The sequence below is a fragment of the Trichosurus vulpecula genome, chromosome 4 (assembly GCF_011100635.1).
Source record: "Trichosurus vulpecula isolate mTriVul1 chromosome 4, mTriVul1.pri, whole genome shotgun sequence".
Lineage (NCBI taxonomy): Eukaryota > Metazoa > Chordata > Mammalia > Diprotodontia > Phalangeridae > Trichosurus > Trichosurus vulpecula.
This window is the reverse complement of record NC_050576.1, coordinates 61,203,665-61,227,283: the sequence shown is the minus strand read 5'-3', so window position 1 is coordinate 61,227,283 and position 23,619 is coordinate 61,203,665. Positions and strand designations below refer to the sequence as shown.

At 39.6% G+C, this 23,619-nt stretch overlaps 1 protein-coding gene across 9 annotated transcripts in view; it reads right to left on the bottom strand.

Annotated features, from left to right (window-relative positions):
• The window catches only part of DCAF6 (DDB1 and CUL4 associated factor 6), a 176,142-nt gene that overhangs the window by 131,319 nt on the left and 21,204 nt on the right, over positions 1-23,619 (bottom strand). For all 9 annotated transcript variants that reach the window (XM_036757209.1, XM_036757212.1, XM_036757204.1 and 6 more), the window contains exons 2-3: positions 15,077-15,138; positions 4,651-4,743 (exon numbers count right to left, since the gene is read on the bottom strand). In XM_036757209.1, the coding sequence (XP_036613104.1) occupies positions 4,651-4,743; positions 15,077-15,138 (155 nt within the window). The remainder of the gene's footprint in view (positions 1-4,650; positions 4,744-15,076; positions 15,139-23,619) is intronic.

The window sequence follows — 23,619 nt, the reverse complement described above, 5'->3', positions numbered from 1 at the left end:
GAAAGTCTTACCAGAAGAGGTGGCACCCGAGGTAAGGTCTGAAAGAAAACAGAAATTCAGAGACAGAGCTGAGGGGCCTGAGTATTTGAGGCGTGGGAGATGACTCATGCACAGGGTTTAAGTGTGAGAACCAGCCAGCAGCCCAGTTCAGCCAGGATGCGGATCTCAGAGAGGAGAGTCAGAGGAAACAAAGCTGGACAAGTAGGGTGAGGTCAGGCTAAGGAGTCTGCATTTTATGCTACAGACAGTAAGGGAATCATAGCAAGTGTTGGAGCAGAGCAATGACTTTATGAGATCTGTGCCTAGAAAGGTGAATTCTCAGGTTTGTACAGTGATGGAGAAAGAGAGGAAAAGCTTGCAGGCAAGGACACCAATTAGGAAGCTCGGAAATGAGGTTTCGAAGGCCTTGATGGGGGGGGGGGGGCTTTCTAGCTCTGAATTAACATTTATGATAAAATTAGAATTCAATTAGAACTTTAAAATATTTACTCACATCTCTCTTACCACCATGCTACAAAGAATTTTTAAATTAAAAAATGGGCTTGTTTTTGTGGATTTCAAATCTAAAATTCTACAAATAAATAGAGAGTAAAGGATGGATACAAAAGATATTGTGGAAGCAAACTTGACAAGACTTGGCAACTGGGGGAGGGGGGCGGGGGCAGAGCCAAGATGGCGGCTGGGAGGCAGGGACTTGCATGAGCTCCCCACCAGCTCCCTCCAAAAACCTATAAAAAATGGCTCTGAACAAATTCTAGAACTGCAGAACCCACAAAATAGCAGAGGGAAGCAGGGCACCAGCCCAGGACAGGCTGGATGGTCACTGGGTGAGGTCTATCGCACACAGAGCTGGCAGTGGAGAGGAACGGAGCCCAGCATGGGTGGCAGCAGGACCAACCAGACCAGGAGCTAGGCAAAATAGACCTTAGCGCCCTGAATCAGTGAGCTATGGCAATTACCAGACTTCTCAACCCACAAACACCAAAGACAACAGCGAAGGTTAGTGGGAAAAGCTGCACGGGAGAGAGTGAAAGTTCACGGTAGGCCACCGCCCCGGAGACAGCAGGGGTGTTGCAGTTCTGAGGAACTACAGCTGCAGTTGCTTCTGGCCCCAGGCCCACCTGGTGGGAGGCATTAAGTGGCCAATCAGAGCAGGACTGCAGAGCCTGCTGAAGATTTGCATCAGGTCCAGGTTGGAGGTTCTTGGGGAAGGAGGAGTGCTGGTGTGGCAGAGCTGGCTGTATACAAATAGCTCTGAAATCAACGGCACATCCCCTCAAGCTTGGAACAAAGTACTCTTTACTCTACAAGCAGTCTCACCCCAACAAAAAAACTCAATGGTCAAGTAGTTGGCTGGGAACATGGCCAGGCAGCAAAAACGCACTCAGATTCAGTCTCAGACTCTGGAATCTTTCTTTGGTGACAAAGAAGACCAAAACATACAGCCAGAAGTCAACAAAGTCAAAGAGCCTACATCAAAAGCCTCCAAGAAAAACATGAACTGGTCTCACGCCATGGAAGAGCTCAAAAAGGATTTGGAAAAGCAAGTTACAGAAGTAGAGGAAAAACTGGGAAGAGAAATGAGAATGATGCAAGAAAACCATGAAAAACAAGTCAATGATTTGCTAAAGGAGACTCAAAAAAATACTGAAAAAATATCGAAGAAAACAATACCTTAAAAAATAGACTAACTCAAATGGCAAAAGAGCTTCAAAAAGCCAATGAGGAGAAGAATGCCTTGAAAGGCAGAATTAGCCAAATGGAAAAGGAGGTCCAAAAGACCACTGAAGAAAATACTACCTTAAAAATTAGATTGGAGCAAGTGGAAGCTAGTGACTTGATGAGAAATCAAGATATTATAAAACAGAACCAAAGGAATGAAAAAGTGGAAGACAATATGAAATATCTCACTGGAAAAACCACTGACCTGGAAAATAGATCCAGGAAAGATAATTTAAAAATTACTGGACTACCTGAAAGCCATGATCAAAACAAGAGCCTAGATATCATCCTTCAAGAAATTATCAAGGAAAACCGCCCTGATATTCTAGAGCCAGAGGGTAAAATAGAAATTGAAAGAATGCACAGATTGCCTCCTCAGAAAGATCCCAAAAAGAAAACTCCTAGGAATATTGTCACCAAATTCCAGAGCTCCCAGGTCAAGGAGAAAATACTGCAAGCAGCCAGAAAGAAACAATTTGAATATTGTGGAAACACAATCAGAATAACACAAGAGCTAGCAGCTTCTACATTAAAGGATCAAAAGGCTTGGAATACGATATTCCGGAGGTCAATGGAGCTAGGATTAAAACCAAGAATCACCTACCCAGCAAAAATGAGTGTCATGCTCCAAGGCAAAATATGGATTTTCAATAAAATAGGGGACTTTCAAGCTTTCTCAGTGAAAAGACCAGAGCTGAATAGAAAATTTGACTTTCAAACACAAGAATCAAGAGAAGCATGAAAAGGTAAACAAAAAAGAGAAATCACAAGGAACTTACTAAAGCTGAACTGCTTTGTTTACATTCCTACATGGAAATATGATGTGTATGATTCATGAGACCTCAGTATTAGGGTAGCTGAAGGGAATATACATACGTGTGTGTGTGTGTGTGTGTGTATTTATATAAAGGGCACAGGGTGAGTTGAATATGAAGGGATGATATTTAAAAAAATAAAATCAAATTAAGAGAGAGGAATATATTGAGAGAGGGAGAAACAGAAAGATAGAATGGGGTAAATTATCTCACATAAAAGTGGCAAGGAAAAGCAGTTCTGTAGGAAGGGAAGAGGGGGCAGGTGAGGGGGAATGAGTGAATCTTGCTCTCATCGGATTTGACCTGAGGAGGGAATACCATACACACTCAATTGGGTATCTTACCCCATAGGAAAGAAGGAGGAAGAAGATAAAAAAGGGGGGATGATAGAAGGGAGGGCAGATGGGGGAGGAGGTAATCAAAAACAAACACTTTTAAAAAGGGACAGGGTCAAGGGAGAAAATTCAATAAAGGGGGATAGGTTAGGAAGGAGCAAAATATAGTTAGTCTTTCACAACATGAGTATTGTGGAAGGCTTTTACATAATGATATGCATGTGGCTTATGTTGAATTGCTTGCCTTCTTCGGGAGGGTGGGTGGGGAGGGAAGAGGGGAGAGAACTTGGAACTCAAAATTTTAAAAACAGATGTTCAAAAACAAAAAAAAAAGTTTTTGCATGCAACTAGGAAATGAGATACACAGGAAATGGGGCATAGAAATGTATCTTGCCCTACAAGAAAGTAAGGGAAAAGGGGATGGAAGGGGAGTGGGATGACAGAAAGGAGGGCTGACTGGGGAAAGGGGCAACCAGAATATATGCCATCTTGGAGTGGGCAGGAGAGTAGAAATGGGGAGAAAATTCATAATTCAAACTCTTGTGAAAATCAATACTGAAAACTAAATGTATTAAATAAATAAATTTTTAAAAAAAGCAAAAGAAATAAAAAAGACTTGGCAACTGGATGATGTATATGAGGCCAAGAGAAAGAGAAGAATTAAGGATAAATCTGAAGTTAGAAACCTGGACGACTCAGCATGGAAGATAACAAGGGATATACACCTTAGAATTCTAATTCTATGTTCTTAGTTATGGTTAAGTATCACACATAAAGAACCTTACAATAAATTAACGGAAGCTGAGAGTTCAGAGATATAATCACTAATTTATAATAATAGACTAATGATTTCAAAATTTGACAAAATTCAGGCTAAAGAGATGCCTCTAGAACAGCAATATTTCAAAAGTTGATGTTAAGAAACACCTGCATAGCAAAATGGCTAACTTACAATTGTGTCAGAGCTTTTCTATGAACAAAGAAAAACCATTAAAATTATGGCAAAAAACTTAATTGCCCAATGAGGAAAAGATAGTAAGAGAAATGCTGACAATGCTATTTAATTACCAGATGGAATTTGTGAAGGAAAACAACCCTCTTTTAAAGTCAAATAATCAGGAGGTTCCGACAACCACCCAGCAGGATTTTCAAAGGAAATGTGAATTAAGAAAGTGAAGCCAGACCCAAAAAGTTGAACTCAGAGGGAAAGAAGACGTTTGGAGTAAAGCAAAGCAAAACAAATAGCGATTCCCAGAACAGAGGATCCAGCAATAATGCCACAAAGCTGAAGAAAAGAAGGATACAGCTGAGAGCACCACAAATCAACTGAGACCATGAAGACAGCAAAATGTTTTATGCTTGGAGGAGACTGGAGAGTTGGGTAGCCTTGGGGAGCCACAACATCTCCAGGACCCTGGTCTGCTCACCTGCAACAAGGTAAAAACAAATCAATATGACCGCTTATCACCCATAATGCCATGGCCAAGGAAAAGGATTTAATGTGTGAGAAGGAAATGATTCAAACATATCTGTATAATCATCTTTGCTCACATATGGAAGAAAAGTGAGAGGAAGACCTGAAAAGTTTAACTGGAAACCTAAAAAGGGAAATTTTCAAGTACATAACCTCAGTCATAAAGAGGGCTAAGAAGGTGAGTGAAATATGTGCTCTGACACAAAAACACACATGGAAAAAGGATACTACATCATATTTACTGATTGCTTTTGTCAGCAAACTATTCCCCGTAAATTTGTATGATTTTTAGAAAAATACTTACTTTTCGGCTGTAGGGATTACTGATTACTAGATTAGTGTCATCTGAACCAGATAAAATATATTCTCCAGTGTCATTCCAACAGATTGTATTCACCTATAATGGCAAACAGAATCGTTTTAAAAACAGTGACATTAAAAGAAAAAAGTTAGCTAATCGTTACCTTATAATTTTGAAAATATATGTATTTCGTAATAAAATTAGAATTCAATGAGAAGTTTAAACAATATATTCAAAAATCTCTCCCTATCATGCCACAAAGATGTTTTTCTATATGAAAAATGGCCTTGTTTTATGGATTTCAGATCTGAAATGCTACAAATAAATCCTACGAACCAGTAGTCCTAATATTACTGAAAAGAAAAAGGAAGGGGGGAAAATAATTAGAATTAAGAAATTAATATTTCACAGAACCCAAGAGTTTCTCAGAGACCTCAGAGGTCTCTGGTCTAACTCAATCTGATCAAAAATGCTGTCTACAAATGGAACTCTAGATTTGAAAGCCTCAAGCAGGTTATTCCACTTCTGAGAAGCTCTAATTGTTAGGAAGCTTTTCCCTGAATCAAATCTAAATCTGAGTCTGCAACTAGAGTTCTTCACTGTGGGAGACAGAAACAAGTTCAATCCTCCTTCCATGTGACCGCCGTTGGAAATACTCGCAAACAGTTGTCCTGCTTACACAGGCTCAAATGTTCCCAGTTCCTTCTACTGATCCTCAGGAGACTCCAGTATTTCCAGAAAGATATACCATCCAATCATAATCAGTCGGAATGCTAGGTCAAATCTAACAAAGTGAAATTTAATAGGAATAAAGTATCCCATACTTTTTCCTCTTCTCTCCCTTCCTCCCCACCCTTCCCCGCTCCACTCACCCATCTAGATCTCTATGTTCCTGGCCTATCCAATCACAAGCAAACCTTCTAATCCACAGCCTCGGTCACTGGCTCCTTGGAAATCAAAGGCCAGCCAGCTAAAGGAGCTGAACTGCATTGTGAGTGACAGGCCTAGGCAGTGGAAGCTGGTGGGCATTCTTCAGAAGAATGCTCTTCGTAAAGAGATGAGGCTTCTGGAAAAGGAGCTGAAGGTCATCCCAGACACACAATGGAATACACGCACTAGGGGGACTGTGAGCACTTGCTGGAGGCTACAAAGCAGGATACCCTATATTGTACTGTGTCTACCCCACCCAGCAAACCCTGACAAAGAACTTTGCTCTCTCTCACAAGTTCTGCCCAGCCCTGAAGGACCCTGGGACCAAATTCTATAACTATACCATATCCTTCTGTCAATTCCCAACCCACATCCTTCTGGCTTTGGCCCTCATACACTTTTCCCTTTCTCTAAACATCTATCCCCTTCTTCTTCTGCCCTAACCCCCATACTTTCCCTCTAAAATCTGACAGATTCTATATTCCTGTCCCCTGTGACCCCAGACCCTGAATCCCTTCTCCTTCTAACTCCCAAATTCTCTCCATCTGATGCTGATCCGCCATCCTCTACTAATTCCCTTGCCCCTATGACCCTGGAAACACTTTCCCCTTCTCTGACCCCAGACCCCACCATTCTCATCTTCACTCCTACTATGCTAATTTCCAGAAAGTCCTACCCTGATTCTTTCATCATGGCATGGAGGTGACCCTTGTTCTTGAAGCTCAATGTTCAAGCTGTGGAAGGTTTTACCATGTTAAAAAAGATCTGAATATGACCCCTACAACAATTTCTAAGGACCAGACTAAGTACAGGCAAATTGGCTAGCCATGTGGTAATGAACAAAACTACAAAAAGGCCCTTAGTGCTGTATGTCCACCTTCCACTTCTGTACTGACAGTGGGCTAATGGCAGAAAGGGATATACAGGATGCTAAGAATCACACTGTCTTTGATCATCTATAAACTTTAATGACCTTTTCAAGGAGGGGAATGCTACTAAAGGAACTGAATCTTATCAGTCTTGATATTCTTTCTATAAAAGAAAATAGAAGGAAGCTGTAGAAAAATGTAAGACCCAGATGCTCTTTTGGAGGGAAAAAATGAGTAGGTAGAGTTTGGTTTTATCATGCACTGAATGTGAACAGGAATCATCATTTCAAGGTATAGTCATCTAGTATTAAAGTCGGTACAATCAGTATTTGCAAAAAGAAAACCAGGAAAATGACTGCAACTTATACCCCAATATCTGTTGCAGAGGATGACGAGGTAGAAAAATTCTACAGAGAACTTGGTAAGACCCTTAAAATTAAATCAACATATATTTTGATACTCTTTGTGTTTTTTAATTAAAAAAATGGAAACATGACACTAAGAACACAAAGGAATAAGATAGGAGAGATCAAAAACTTAGTAAACCAATGGTGTCAAATTTAAAGAAAAACAATCCCTGTGGGACATATATTGACTTACAAAACCACAAATTAACATTGTATTATGCTGTATTTTTATTTGTTAAACATTACCCAGTTACATTTTAATTTGGTTCAGGCAGCACTGGGGAGTTTTGCAGTTTTACAACCTGACCCACAAGTCCCAACTTCTGAGCCCAGAATAGTCTTTATAAATACACTGCCTTCTGTTTCATTTTTATAATTCTTTCTAACACTGTTGTAGTCATTATGTATGTTATTTTCCTGGTTCTGCTCATTTTGGTCTGAAATAGTTCATATGAATTTTCTTGGGGCTTCCAAATCTTTACATTTGTCACCTTACAGAAATAATATTCTGTTGCATTCATGTACAACTTTTTTTTAGCCATTCTCCAATCAATGGATATCTACTTTTTTTCTAATCCTTTACTATCACAAAAGACTGCTACTATGAATGTTTCAACATTAAAGTTTCTCGTCAAGGGATAAGGGTCTTCGATCTCCTTGGGATAATATACCTAAGAGTATGATTTCTGGGTCAAAGGGCATGGACTTTCCAACTCCTTTTTTTAATCCTAATTTCAAACAGCTCTCCAGAGTAACTGAATAAATTCATAGCTCCACCAATGGTGTATTAGTACACCAACTCTGCCAATTTGCTGGGTGTGAGAAGAAACTTCAAAGTTTATATATCTAGAGCCCAAATTGATCTCCAAGGATCCAACCCTCTCATTTTTTTACAGATAAAACTAAGGCCCACAGATCTTAAGTGATCTGCCCAAGGTCAAACAGGTACTGAGTATCAAAAGAGGGATTTGCATTTGTCTTATTAATGATTTAGAGAAATCTTTCTTATGGTTAACAGCTGGCAAGTTTTCTTTTCAGAACTGTTTGTTCATGACTACTTATCCATTGGGAAATGTATTTTAATCTCATCTTTTTGTATTAGTTCTCACTATATCTTGAATTTTAGACCCTGATGACAAACATTTGCTACAAAGATTTTTTTCTCCCAATCAACAAACGTTTCTCTTCTCATCCTAGTGGCAATGATTTTGTTCCCTGCAAAGATTCTTTATCATATACTTTTTTCCACCATCAAGAATAGTGATGCTAGGGGAGAGGGAGGAGGCAGCTAGGTGGCACTGTGAGTGGAGCACCAGCCCTGGAGTCAGGAGGACCTAAGTTCAAATCTGGCCTCAAGACACTTGACACACGTACTAGCTGTGTGATCTCGGGCAAGTCACTTAACCCCAATTGCCCTGCCTTCCCCCCTCCAAAAAAAAAATAGTAATACTACCACATTTAGATTTGGGAGAGTGGCCAGAAACACACCAGAGAAGATAAAGATTGAAAAGGAGCTGGGTTAGACCACTATTCATAGGGAAGAACCATTCTTGTGGCAACAAAATTATCAAGGTTTAAAAAAAAATCTCTTTTTAAAGAGACCTGAAATCGTGAGAAACTGGGCAACTTCAACATACTAACTGTCTTATAGTATGAAAGCTGAATACTCCAAGTTTTAAGAGAAACAGCCTCGTTTTGCTGCTAGTTGACTTCCAACAGAACAGAACTGTCTATTTAACCTGGATGGAGAAGAAAGGAGGGACCAATGATAGGTGACAGTATGAAGAACCAATCATCAAATATGAATGGGGATTTGGAGAAAAGAGCCTTTGAGAAGACTAAGCTAAGAACAGCTGCCAATCTGCATTGGCAAGGAGAATTTCCCCAGCAGAAATTTCCTAGAAGATAGGATGGCGCAGTGGATACAGCATTGGACTTGGAGTAAAGAACATCGGAGTTTAAATCCCACCTCAAACATTAGCCGTGTGACCCTAGACAAGTCACATAACTGGTATGTACTTCAAGATCCTCATAAAGATTTCAGACTTGATGGCCTCTAATATCTTTTGTAGGTCCTATGATACTATGAATAAAGAAACATAGGCTTGGGTAAAAAAAAAAAAAAAGTGATAATGCCAGAAGAAGAGAAAAGTAGAGCTAATTTTTTCTTCTTTAAGAATGCCAACCTGGGGCATCTAGGTGGTGCAGTGAGTAGAGCACTAGCCCTGGAGTCAGGAGTACCTGAGTTCAAATCCAGCCTCAGACACTTGACACACTTACTAGCTGCGTAACCTTGGGCAAGTCACTTAACCCCAATTGCCCTGCCTTCCCTGCTCCAAGAAAAAAAAAAAAAGAATGCCAACCTCCAGTCTGAGATTGGGGGCAGGGCAGAAAGATGCCTTGGTTAAGTTTGGACACTGTTTCTCCAAAATTCTTGCACACATCTGGGGAATGTACAATCCATCTTCCAAGACCAATGGAAAAGTGCTGAGTCCTGGCACAACAAGTAAAAGGGCAAGGACAATTAAATAGAAGGGGGGGAGGCCTGGGAATTTCAGGAGCCAAATCTTCTCTACCTTCTCAATAGGCTAGAAATCGATGAGACAATAGCTCTGAGTTTAAGAAGATAAGCTAAGCCCAGGGATCCAGAAGGCAACAAATCAATGACCTCTGCTGAAAGGTTTTGTATATGCATATATTTGTCTCTTTTCCTGTGTTCTCTAAGCAGCTAAGTGGCATGTTAACCCAACACCTCAGCTGTAAATAGGGCTGCTTCAAAAAGGCTAAAGGTGACAGCCTTGCTATCACTTGCTGGATGCTCTATGTAAGCATTCCACATCTCTTTGAGATTTTTAACAACCCTATAGTACTGGCTTTTCCCAGTTATCTGAAGAATAGCAACGTGTGTGATGATAATGCAGTACAGCAAAAAGACAAGGGGCTTTTTTTTTTTTTTAGTCAAGGAGCGGGAAGGAGAGCAAGAAGCAGGAAACCTTTCCCTGGGACTGAGGGAAAGAGCACCCACCAAACCCAGGACTAAGGAGTAAAAAACACAAGAAGTGGGCGACAGGGCTGAGTCAAGGGGAGAAGGGAGGAGGGACTGATGTGACCATTACAGTGGGTGTGGTTAAAACTTATGTCATTACAGAATGGTAACTTTCTGTGGAATACATCTGTACCTTTAATGCCAAGGAGAGGTTTAGATGATGTAATATCAAAATTGTAAAGTTAACTTCCTATTATCCAAGTGTATATTTCATTACATATTAAAATAACATGTAGTACTTAAACAGTTTCCTCACAATAACCCTGTGAAGGAAGTCTGCAAGTTATTATTAATTCCATTTAAAAGATAAGAAAACTGAGGAGATGCAAAAAGATTAAATGATCTGCCTGGGGCCAGAAGCCCTGACACACTGAGAGTACAAGTCTTCATGTGTCCAGGGCTCCAAAGCAACCATCAATCTACCAACGGTGAGTCAGAAGACTTCCACTTGGAATCCAGTTCTCCCACTAATTACCATTGTGACCTTAGGCAACTCATTTAACTCCTCTAAGCATATTCCATCATCTGTGAAGTGAAGAGGCTGTACCAGATGACCCTAAGGACCCTCCCAGTTCTAGGATCTCTAGTGTCCCTTCTGACTCCAGCTCCTTGGAGCCTTCCTCAAACCTCCCCATAGCATTCCCAGCGGTGCCTCCTACCCCTGCCCCTTGTCTACTCTTTTAACACATGGCCACATTTTAGGTTCATAAATAATGAAACAAATGTTCTTAGTGGAGGGATTACCCACACATCAATATCATCACATGGACGAAAGCAAAAAAGGAAAAAGATCATCTAAATATTATGACATTAGCAACATTTCCAGATAAATCTGTAGACATGAAATATCTCAAGTCACTTGCGTACTGTCAGATCTGCTAAACTGAGGTTTAAAACATTCCATGCCGGGCAGAACCAAGATGGCAGCTGGAAAGCAGGGACTTGCATGAGCTCCCTGCCAGGTCCCTCTAAAAACCTATTAAAAATGGCTCTGAACAAATTCTAGAACTGCAGAACCCACAAAATAGCAGAGGGAAGCAGGGCACCAGCCCAGGACAGCCTGGATGGTTGCTGGATAAGGTCTATCGCACATGGAGCAGAAGGGAGCGGAGCTCAGGGGGGTGGCAGCAGGACCAACCAGACCAGGAGCCAGGCAAAACAGACCTTAGCACCCTGAATCAGTGAGCTGTGGCAGTTACCAGACTTCTCAACCCACAAACACCAAAGACAACAGCGAAGGTTAGTGGGAAAAGCTGCACGGGAGAGAGTGAAAAGAGTTCGAGGTTCGGCCACCGAGGGGACAGCAGGGGTGTTGCAGTTCTGAGGAACTACAGCTGCAGTTGCTTCTGGCCCCAGGCCCACCTGGTGGGAGGCATTAAGTGGCCAATCAGAGCAGGACTGCAGAGCCTGCTGAAGATTTGCATCAGGTCCAGGTTGGAGGTTCTTGGGGAAGGAGGAGTGCTGGTGTGGCAGAGCTGGCTGTATACAAATAGCTCTGAAATCAACAGCACATCCCCTCAAGCTTGGAACAAAGTACTCTTTACAAGCAGTCATACCCCAACAAAAAAACTCAATGGTCAAGTAGTTGGCTGGGAACATGGCCAGGCAGCAAAAACGCACTCAGATTCAGTCTCAGACTCTGGAATCTTTCTTTGGTGACAAAGAAGACCAAAACATACAGCCAGAAGAAGTCAACAAAGTCAAAGAGCCTACATCAAAAGCCTCCAAGAAAAACATGAACTGGTCTCACGCCATGGAAGAGCTCAAAAAGGATATGGAAAAGCAAGTTACAGAAGTAGAGGAAAAACTGGGAAGAGAAATGAGAATGATGCAAGAAAACCATGAAAAACAAGTCAATGACTTGGTAAAGGAGACTCAAAAAAATACTGGAAAAAATATCGAAGAAAACAATACCTTAAAAAATAGACTAACTCAAATGGCAAAAGAGCTTCAAAAAGCCAATGAGGAGAAGAATGCCTTGAAAGGCAGAATTAGCCAAATGGAAAAGGAGGTCCAAAAGACCACTGAAGAAAATACTACCTTAAAAATTAGATTGGAGCAAGTGGAAGCTAGTGACTTGATGAGAAATCAAGATATTATAAAACAGAACCAAAGGAATGAAAAAGTGGAAGACAATATGAAATATCTCACTGGAAAAACCACTGACCTGGAAAATAGATCCAGGAAAGATAATTTAAAAATTACTGGACTACCTGAAAGCCATGATCAAAACAAGAGCCTAGATATCATCCTTCAAGAAATTATCAAGGAAAACCGCCCTGATATTCTAGAGCCAGAGGGTAAAATAGAAATTGAAAGAATCCACAGATCGCCTCCTCAGAAAGATCCCAAAAAGAAAACTCCTAGGAATATTGTCACCAAATTCCAGAGCTCCCAGGTCAAGGAGAAAATACTGCAAGCAGCCAGAAAGAAACAATTTGAATATTGTGGAAACACAATCAGAATAACACAAGAGCTAGCAGCTTCTACATTAAGAGATCGAAGGGCTTGGAATACGATATTCCGGAGGTCAATGGAGCTAGGATTAAAACCAAGAATCACCTACCCAGCAAAATTGAGTATCATGCTCCAAGGCAAAATATGGATTTTCAATAAAATAGAGGACTTTCAAGCTTTCTCAGTGAAAAGACCAGAGCTGAATAGAAAATTTGACTTTCAAACACAAGAATCAAGAGAAGCATGAAAAGGTAAACAAGAAAGAGAAATCATAAGGGACTTACTAAAGTTGAACTGTTTTGTTTGCATTCCTACATAGAAAGATGATGTGTATGATTCATGAGACCTCAGTATTAGGGTAGCTGAAGGGAATATACATATACGTATATATAGATATAGATATAGATACAGATATAGATACAGATGTAGATGTATACATATATAGATAGATAGATATAGATAGATATAGATATAGACAGAGGGCACAGGGTGAGTTGAATATGAAGGGATGATATTTAAAAAAATAAAATCAAATTAAGAGAGAGGAATATATTGAGAGAGGGAGAAACAGAGAGATAGATTGGGATAAATTATCTCGCATAAAAGTGGCAAGAAAAAGCAGTTCTGTAGGAAGGGAAGAGGGGGCAGGTGAGGGGGAATGAGTGAATCTTGCTCTCATCAGATTTGACCTGAGGAGGGAATACCATACACACTCAACTGGGTATCTTACCCCATAGGAAAGGAGGAGGAAGAAGATAAAAAAGGGGGGATGATAGAAGGGAGGGCAGATGGGGGAGGAGGTAATCAAAAACAAACACTTTTGAAAAGGGTCAGGGTCAAGGGAGAAAATTCAATAAAGGGGGATAGGTTAGGAAGGAGCAAAACATAGTTAATTTTTCACATGAGTCTTGTGGAAGGGTTTTACATAATGATACACATGTGGCCTATGTTGAATTGCTTGCCTTCTTAGGGAGGGTGGGCAGGGAGGGAAGAGGGGAGAGAATTTGGAACTCAAAGTTTTAAAAACAGACATTCAAAAACAACAAAAAAAAGTTTTTGCACGCAACTAGGAAATAAGATACACAGGCAATTGGGCATAGAAATTTATCTTGCCCTACTAGAGAAGAAGGGAAAGGGGCATGGGAGGGGAGTGGGGTGACAGAAAGGAGGGCTGACTGGGGACCAGAATATACGCTATCTTGTAGTGGGCGGGAGGGTAGAAATGGGGAGAAAATTCGTAATTCAAACTCTTGTGAAAATCAATGCTGAAAACTAAATATATTAAATAAATAAAATAATAATAATAAAAAACAACAACAAAAAAAAACCATTCCATGCCACAACTGAGTTCTCAGTGCAGGTTTGTTGCTAAGTTTTCAAAGCACTAGCATGTCCCTTTCCAACTATCACCATCTCCACAACCTTTAGTCTATTGGCCTTGGGGCAGGTGGTTTGAGTAACAGGATACAAACACTCCTGATCTACACTCTCATATCACCAACTGCCTGTTAGATCATAGGATTTACAGCTGGAAAGGGGCTTAAAGATCATATCGTCCAATCCTTTTTATTTTACAGATGAGTAAACTGAGCCTTGGAGAAGTTAAGTGACTTAGCCAAAGTCAGAAAGGTAGTGTCAGAATCAGGATTTGAACTCACATCATGTATCCAAATTCAGACTTTCTGGCCAGTCTACCTTACTTTTGTTGCTGTTTAGTCAGTCAGTCATGTCTAAGCCTTTGTGACCCCATTTGGGGTTTTCTTGGCAAAGATACTGTAGAAGTTTGCCATTTCCTTCTCCACTGGACTAAGGCAAACAGAGTTAAGTGACTTGCCCAGGCTCACACAGTAATTAAGTGTCTGAGCATGAATTGAACTCAGGTCTTCCAGACTATGGGCCCAATGCTCTATCCACTGAGTCATCTAGCTGCTTCGAGTGCACTTACTGGTATAGTAGAGAGTCCTGGATTTAAAAGTCAGAGGAAACCTGGGTTCAAATCCTCCCTGTAACATTATCTAACTGTAGGACCAATAGCAAATCACTTAATCTAAGCCTCTGTTTCCTTATCTGTAAATGGAAATAACACCAACCTCACAAAGATGTAAGGATCAAATGAAGTAATGTATGTTAAGTGTTTTGCAAGCCTAAAAGTACTACATAAATGTGAGTTATCATTATCCATTCCTTTAATCCCAGACAGAGTCACCATTTTTAGAGCCTTCTTCATCTTTAGGGGAAGAAGGTTCTCTTAGTTAGATCTCCAGGACCCCTCTTTTGGTTTCTGTATGATGACTACCTTTTATCAAGTCAGCTTCTGTTCCTGGCTCTTATCCTAAAAGATACTATCTTCACCATTATCTTCTTTTTTTTCTATTCTGTGCCATTCTGGGCATCATCTATTCTCTATGTACAAGGTAATAGTTCCCTGCTGCTCCACCGAAGTCCTGGTTTCCATTACATATCTCTTTTATGGCTTCAGGACATTTTAAAAATATAGGCGTTTAAAAGCAACTTCTGTAAATTTCCCCTACATTTCATAAAGACCTGAAGAGACTAAATTTATATTTTAATTCAAATAGCTTTGTGTCCTGTTCCTCTCTTCTTCTACTATATGTTTAAATTAACAATATGCCTCATCTTTAAGGGATGAAAGTATTTTATCCTACTTTCCAAAAACTAAATTTGAATTTTTTTAGATATGATAACAAGTTAACACTTACACAGCCATCATGCACATTCAGTGTTGCTTCAAGTTTTAATCTTTGGATGAATTCTCTTCTTCCTGTTTAAAAAAAGAAATCAAATTAAAAAACAAAATATGCTGCTATTTTATAGATTTTGGGGAGGGGAGGAAGACAATTTCTTTCAACTGATACTGTAATCTTAGTACTTAAATTCATGGGGTTTGCTTAAGACAGGATTTTCCTCAGTTATCAGATTAACATAATTAAGAAAATTGGAAGGGTAGGGCATTTCTGGTTGGGTAGATTAGGGAGAGGAACAGAAGCAGTAAGGGCAGAGACAAACTGACAATTTGTAGGTGGATATGGATTGAGGAGCTAGGATCAAAAGTTAGAGTTTAAAAAAAATGAAAGGCTAGATATAAGAGTTCAGAATCAGACACCAAAGGAATGACTTGGACTCAAGAAGCATACAAAAATCAGGATTCAAAACGGAGCAAATCTACTATTAGATCATTCCATAATCTGGTTCCAAATCACTGTTTCAGCTGTATTTCACATTACCTACTCTCACAGACACTATGTTTCATTTAAAAAAGAACTAAAGAATTTATAGCTGTTCCCAAATTCAATGTGTCCTCTCCTACCTCTATGCCTTCAATGTATTCCCTCCTTACTTGCCCTCAGGCTCAGCTCAGGTGCCACCTCAGTCACTGAAGCTTAGTGGTGTTTTCTCCTTCCCTAAATGTTAAAAAGAACCTGGTGACCAGTCTGCCTGCTAGTATGTTAGGAGTTTCTCTGCCTGTCTTGATAAGATGGGCATGAGGATGGCTATCATCAACCCATTAATAAGGGGACAACTGTTACTGATGGGCTGCTTGGGTGCTTGTGCTTGTTCCCTAATTCTAACATTTCTCCTTAGCCTCTGCTTGGGTGCCTGTGCCTGGACCCCAATTCCAAAATCACATCCAGTTCTAAAATCACATCTCTCCCTAGCTCTAAAGCATTGGCCCTAGCAATTTCTCTCCAGTTAAAGGAGGCATGCCTTAGCAAAACACGTATCTCTCCTCCTGATACTGCAGCCAGGTGAACCTATAGAATTTATTGGTCTGACTCCCTGTGTATTGCTAATTGGCTGTACACTGGGACATAACAATATTTACAGCCTACTGACCTTACTGATACATAACCTAGACACAGTCAAATGTATACTCCCTTACATTAATCTTGACTAACAAGACATTTGATGGAAGCAACCTGGACATCTCCAGCCAGCCCTGACAATAGTTGACTTAGTGACATTTCACAGTCAAAACCACACCCCCACGTAGCCCCTCCTTGGGCTATTTCCCAGTGAACTCTGGTTAAGACACCTGGGCAGTAGATACAAAAAGTGCATGTTCCTTTAAGAACTGACCACCCCTTAACCACTACCTAATTCCAACCCAAAACAACTGACATGTTTCACCCCCAAATCTCTTATAAAAACTTTCCTGCACCCTTGTAAGGTTGCAGGTTTCCTAAGAACTCTTGCCCGCTGTAAAGCATAATAAATCTTTGCCACCTTGACTTAAAGAATGTTTGAGATCGTAAATTCATTCCAGACGGCCCCAACCCTCTCCAATACTCGGGTCTTTGAGGGGCATTCTCTCTCAATGACCCTGTCTGGGGACTCCAGGCTTGCGGTTCCTGGATCTTGTCTCCCTCAACCCTCAACATTACCAGCTTTCTTTAGTTCCACCACTCTTTATAAATATAACAGTAAACAACAAATCACTTTTAGTTGTTTGAATTAAAGGGAAGTCTGTAGAATAAACTATGCCTTCCTCACTTGGCTTCAGTTAGTAGAGGAGTGGTCCCCAACAGGTCACGGATTGATAAGGTAGCTACTATGAGCAGACAGTTTTTATGATTTGAAATGGACTCCTCTGGAAAAGGGAAACCACCCCTTTTGATCCAGCAGATGCTTAGAGCCTCCTGACTCTAAAATGGCTCTTTTCTTTGGAAAAGGAACACCATTTCCATCAACCTAGCAGAGCTTAACAGATAAAATATTGTTTTGCTCTCAAGAGAAGGAGCTGAGAAGAATGCTTGCATCCCAGAAAGAAAATGCATGACTAGAAACAAGTGACCTGACTGGGTAAGCAGTCATAGGTGGGGCTTCAATTCAAGGGTCTCCCTCAGGACTTTACTCCGTCTCCTTCTTGTTGACCACAAGAATAGTGGCCTCCAGCTAAGCAGGGCCTCTCTTGTCTTCTGGAAGATGAAGTAGTAGGGAACACTGTGGCTATTCAACTTTTCTGTGGGTGGAGGTACATTGATGGGCAATGATTCTAGCAGGCAGGAGAATGACCACTAGTGTTTTTCTTTCCTTCCCTCGGGGCCTGCCCTTCGCTCATACCCTCCTAGAAATTTGTTTGGCCTCGTGTCAAGGTAGGCTCCCCCGGGCGTAGGACAGGGATGAATTGTTAATCTGCAGGTTCCCCACCTCAGTTCTAGAGGGTAGGGACTGCTTTGTTAATTGAGGAGTTGGATTTTTGGTTTTGTTTTTATATTCCCAGAGCCTAACATTTCATTATACTTAGAAGGCATTTAGTAGATGTTTGTGAATTTGAATTTAAAAAGCAGTCAGCCACTGAAGTCTCAAGGCTTTCTTGCTACAGAGAAATTAATAAATAGATTTTTTGGACATGGCCAGCTCACGGTCTGTACACAGAAACAGGTCATGCAACCTATTTAGAGTGGGGAGTGCACAGTCAGAAATAAAGGCAGATTGTTGTCAGAAAATCATAAGTGTCTACGATCATCAACCAGGGCAGTATTCAATCAGAGAAGCCAGATGCTAATCAAGATCTATGACAGGGTCAATAGCTAGCACTTTTTATGAACATAGAAGTGTGTAAAACAATTTTATTAGTTTTATGTATCTAAATAGTAGTATTATCAAAGTGACCTATCATAAAATACATGAGAATTATACAAAAGCCAATCTAAAGTACTCAGTCTAAATTGGACCATCTGCTTAAATCTGTAAAAACCAAGTTCAAAATTAAATTTCTTACAGTAATTTTGGGGGCATTTTAGTCTTTGTAATCCAGTAATACTGTAGAAGTTAACGAAAAGACCAGGATTTGGAACCATAGGGCTTAGGTTGGAATCATAGCTGTTACTGCCTGGTGAGAATAGCAGGGGTCACCTCTGTGAGCCTGTTTCCTCATTTGTACAATGAGGGGTTTCCACTAGACTTTAGAGTTGCTTCTGACTCTATGAACATAGATAGGATCACTGTTAACCTATGCATACCCACACCCACTGTTTGGACTAGGACCCCGCCCCCCCAATTACCAAGCATTCATTTTTTTCTCCCCTTTACCTCCCCCATCCACTGTGGGGGGAGGGGGGGAGGAGGGGGAAAGGTAAAGTACTGCACCTCTGAATTACATAAGCTTGGTCAGCAAAACAAATTCCTACAATGGTCACATCCAAGAATATTTCTTATTCTGCATATCAGTCTACTTTCTTTCTGTCAGGCAGAGAGAATATCAGTCCTCTGGAATCATGGATCAAAGTTCTTAAGTCTTTCAGAATTGCTAGCTTTTACAATACCAATGTTCAAGTATAAATTATTCTGAAGCTGCTTACTTTCTTCATCATTTCATTTAGACTTTCTATGTCTCTTTGAAATGCTCTTTTTCATTACTGATTACAAGCACAATAGATTTCCATTGTATTTATATAACACAATTTGTTCAGTCATTCCTCAACTGATGGGCACCCCTCTCAGTTTTTAACTTTTTGCCACTACAAAAAGGGTTACTATAAACATTCTGGTGTGGAAACTCTTACCAATGCAGATCAAGATTATAATTTAAAATCATACCTGAGCAATGAGGGTTACTATAAACATTCTGGTGTGGAAACTCTTACCAATGCAGATCAAGATTATAATTTAAAATCATACCTGAGCAATGAGGGGTTAAATGATTTGCCCCAGCTAGTAACACAGCTAGTCCATGTCTGGAGAGACCTTTAATCCTTATCTTCCTAACCCCAGGGCCAATAATTCGTCCACCATATTATGCTAGCTCTCAATTTTTAATAAAAGGGTTTTTTTTTAACATACCTTGGCAATATTAGGGAAGAAACCTCTTTGTTTATAGAATACTATTAAAAATAAGTACAACTGGGGCAGCTAGGTGGCACAGTGTGTACAGAACCAGCCTTGGAGTCAGGAGGACCTGAGTTCAAATTCAACCTCAGGCACTTGACACACTTACTAGCTGTGTGACCTTGGGCAAGTCACTTAACCCCAATTGCCCTGCCTTCCCCCCTCCGAAATAAATAAGTTAATTAATAAAATAACAAATAAGTACAACCTATAGCTTATGATCAAAGCTCAGAGGGACTGAGTTCAATCTTGGAGGCTTCTCAATAATTAATTGCTTTTTGGTTCATGCCCCAGCCTAAGATTTCCACTGGGAACAGAATTTCACCAGTATCTAATGGCCCTACACTTCTATGCAAGAACTCAGGCTAACAAAACATCTAATACTACTCCCATTTTGCTTTCCCATTGGCCTCTGCATGACTCTGGGACCTATTCTACTCCTCTAAACTTTAAAGCAATCAATAAACATTTATTAATTGCCAATGTGCCAGGAACTGTGCTAAATGCTGAGGATACAAAAAGAGGCAAAAGACAGTCCCTACCCTCAATTAGCTATCAAACGGAGACGTGTGTGTATGCACGTATGCAAAGCAAGCTATATACTGGATAAATAGAAAATAACTGACAGAGGGAAGGCACTAGAATTAAGAAGTGTTGGGACAGGCTTCCTATAAAAAGTGGGATTTGAATTGGGACTTAAAAAGAAGCCAGGTAAGTCATTAGTCAGGTAGCAGGAGGGAAAGAGTATTCTAGGCATGGAGGACAGCCAGAGAAAATGCCTGCAGTTGGAAGACGGAGTGTCTTGTAGTGTTATTAGAATGAAGAATACATGTGGGGAGTAAGATTAAGAAAACTGGAAAGGTAAGAGGGGGCTAGGTTATAAAAAGCTTTAAATGCCAGAGCATTCTGTACTTGATCCTGGAGGCAATGCACTTCAGGAAAATCACTTAAGCGGACAAATGGAGGGTGGGCTGGATTAGACACTTGAGGCAGGCAGACCCACCAGCAGCTACTGCAATAGTCCAGGTGTGAGGTGATGAGGGTCTGTGCTAGAGGTGGCAGTGTCAGAGAGAAGGGAGTGTATACAAGAGATACTGCAGGGCTGAAAACAACAGGCCTTTGACAACATATCAGTTGGGCGAGGGAGGAGGGGAATTGAGAGAGAATGAGGAAAAGATGGTGAGGCAAGCACTAAGGTCACTGCGGAAAGAAAAGGCTTATCCTAGGGGTCAGCAGACAACACAGTACTACCCTGGGTGGAACCTCCCCAAAAGGTGAAAACACAGGTCTGCTAGGGAATCCAGAACCCTATAATTGAAGTAGCTGTCTGTACCAGTAAAGCGATAGATAAGCTTCTGTAAGTAGCAGCTCCTTTGCATTCCTTCTTTCCCCTTATCCCCTACCTCCAGGTCTCTGAATTCCTGTGTTTGATTTCATTTTGCATTGCCACCTGGCAGAAGTTGAATGTGGATGTACAAGCTTCTCTCTGGAAAACCAAGTCCCAGCCTGTGTGTAGCATGTGTCCTCTGCCCAATTTTCTGGTAATGTCTAATTTTTTTTGGTTGATTCTCATTGTTATATGTTTTTAAATATCCCCTTCACTACCAAAAATATATTCCTTTCCTCTACCCAACTTAGCAAGCTATCTCTTGTAATGAAATAAAAAAGGAAGAAAGGGGGAGGAAGCAGTTCAGTAAAACCAACCAAGTCTAACATCACATATGCAACTTTCTGCACCTAGAGACCCCATTCCTCTGCCAGGTAAGGAATACAGTTCCTTTTCACAACTTTGCTCTAGGGTCAAGCTTAGTCATTCTATTTAGAGTGCTGTTTCTTTTATTGTTCATTGCATTTAGATTGTTGTTACTGTGAATGCTGTTTTCATAGCTCTGTTCAATTCACTTGGTATCAACTCACATCTTCCAATGCTTCTATGAGCTCATTCATCATTTCTTTTTTTAAATTTTTTTTTGGTAATTTTATATACATATATATATATATGTAATATTGACATATGCTCTCATAAACATACATATAAGACCATACTGTGCCTATTTCCTCTATTATTTGTTTCTCTGAAGGTGGATAGCATCTTGCTTCATAAGCCCAAATCTTTTTGTGTTTTTCTAAATTACAGCCCATCGTTTCCCGCACCACAGCAATATTCCAAAGTAATCACATCCTAGCTGAGAGACTGTCTATGAAAGTTTTTCCCCCCAATTTTCTACATTCCTGCTATTTTTGGCTACATAGGTTTTATTTATACAAAAAAAAATTTTAATTTGAAGTAATCAGAATTACCCCTTTTACACTTCAATAATGCTCTGGACTTATAATATGGTTTAAGATCTAATACTGCTGAATCTACTTCCTTTACATCTTTTTTCTCCTGGTTTCTTAGAAGTTTCTGACCTTTTGTTGTTCCAAATAAACTTTGTTATTTTTCTAACTCAGTAAAATAATTTTTTAGTAATTTAACTGGGATGACACTGAATGAATAGATGTTTGGTAAAGCTGTCATTTTCAAAAATTATATTGGCTTTATCTACCCATGAACAATAAATATTACTTCAAATTATTTACGTTCATACAGTTCCTATGTCTGTTTTGACAGGTATACACTCGGGTATTTTATACTTAGTATTTTAAATGGTCTAAAACAATAATGAATAATATTGCTGACAATAGTACAGTTTCTCTATTTTTCACTTTTGATTAAATCTATTTTAACTTAACTTTGAGATCATGATTACTATCCGTGCTTTTTTTACATACTAAATACATACATTTCTAAATTTTTACATACAAAATTCTAAATTTTACATACTAAATTACACACATACATACAAACATGCATACTCCTGCCCTTTATTTTATCTTTGTGTAAATCCCTCATTTTTATGTTTCCTGAAAGCAACATATTGAATTCAAATTTTTAATCTGCTCTCAGATTCCATTTTGTGAGTAAATTTGTCCCATTCATATTCTAAGCTACAACTACTTGTCTTATATTTTCCTCACTATTCTTCTCACCCAATTTACCCTATCCCTCCTCACTCTTCTGCTTTACTTCCACCTACTTCATTGCCCTACTATTCCTTAACCTACCCACCCCTCTAAGAGTCCCTCCCTTATTCTTTCTCCCCACCCTATCCTCTTGTCCTCATTTCTTTATGAATTCAGAATTTATACCCTTCTAGATATATATGTTGTTCCCTCTTTAACCCATTCTCACTGAGAGTAACATTCTAGCACTACTCACCCTCCCCCTACTAGCTTCTTCTCTATATCAATTTCTCCTTTTATGCCTCATTTGTATGAGATAATTCCTCCTTTTTATCTCTCCCTACAGTTTTTTTAAGAATCACCCCATTATACTCCACTCAGCCCATGCCTTTCTTTCAAACTACCCAAATAATGACAATCATAAGAATACTGCTAATATTTTCACAATATACGAAGCAAACAATTTCATCTTATTGAGTCCCTCATAATTGGTCTTTAATCTTTACCTTATATTTACCTCATATTTCTCCTGGTTGTTACATGTCAAATTTCCTCCTAAGTTCTGGGCTTTTATCACAAAAATCTGAAAGTCTTTGAGTTCATTAAATATACATTTTTTTCATTCAGGATTATACTTAACTTTGCTGGGGTAAGTTACCCTTCGTCATAATTCCAGCTCTTTTTCTCCATGGAATATAGTATTCCAAGACCTACAGTTCTTCAATGTAGTAGATGCTAGATCTTGTGTTTTCCTTATTGTAGCTCTGTGATACTTAAATTGTTTTTTCTTTTTCTTAACCTTTGTTTCTTGTTCTTAACCTAGGAGTTTTGAAACTTGGCTATGATAATCCTGTGAGTCTTCCTCCTGGGATCTCTTTCAGGTGGTGATCAATGGATTTTTTCTATTTCTACTTCACCTTCTTGTTCTAGAATTTCAGGGCAATATTCCTTGATAATTTCTAGTATAATACTGTATCAAGTTTTTTACTTAGTCTGACTATTGTTACATTATTTTTTCCTCAATCTGTTCTCCAGATTGGTTGTTTTTCTGATGAGGTATTTCACTTCCTCTTCTATTTTTTCATTCTTTTGACTTTGTTTTATGAGTTCTTGATGTCTTAGAATGTCATTAGCTTCCCTTTGCCCAATTCTAGTTTTCAAGGAATTATTTTCTTCCTTAAGTTTTTGATTTTCTATTTCCAATTGGTTGACTTTCCTTTCATAATTTTCTTTATTTTCTTGGATTGCTTTTTTCCTAATTTTTCCTCGATTTCTCTTACTTGATTTTTAAAGTCTTTTTAAAATTCTTCCAAGAACACTTTTTGTGCCTAGTACCATTTGACATTTCTCTTTGAAAAAGGAGTGGCTTTTTTAGCTCCATTATCTTCCTCTGATATGAACCCAGATC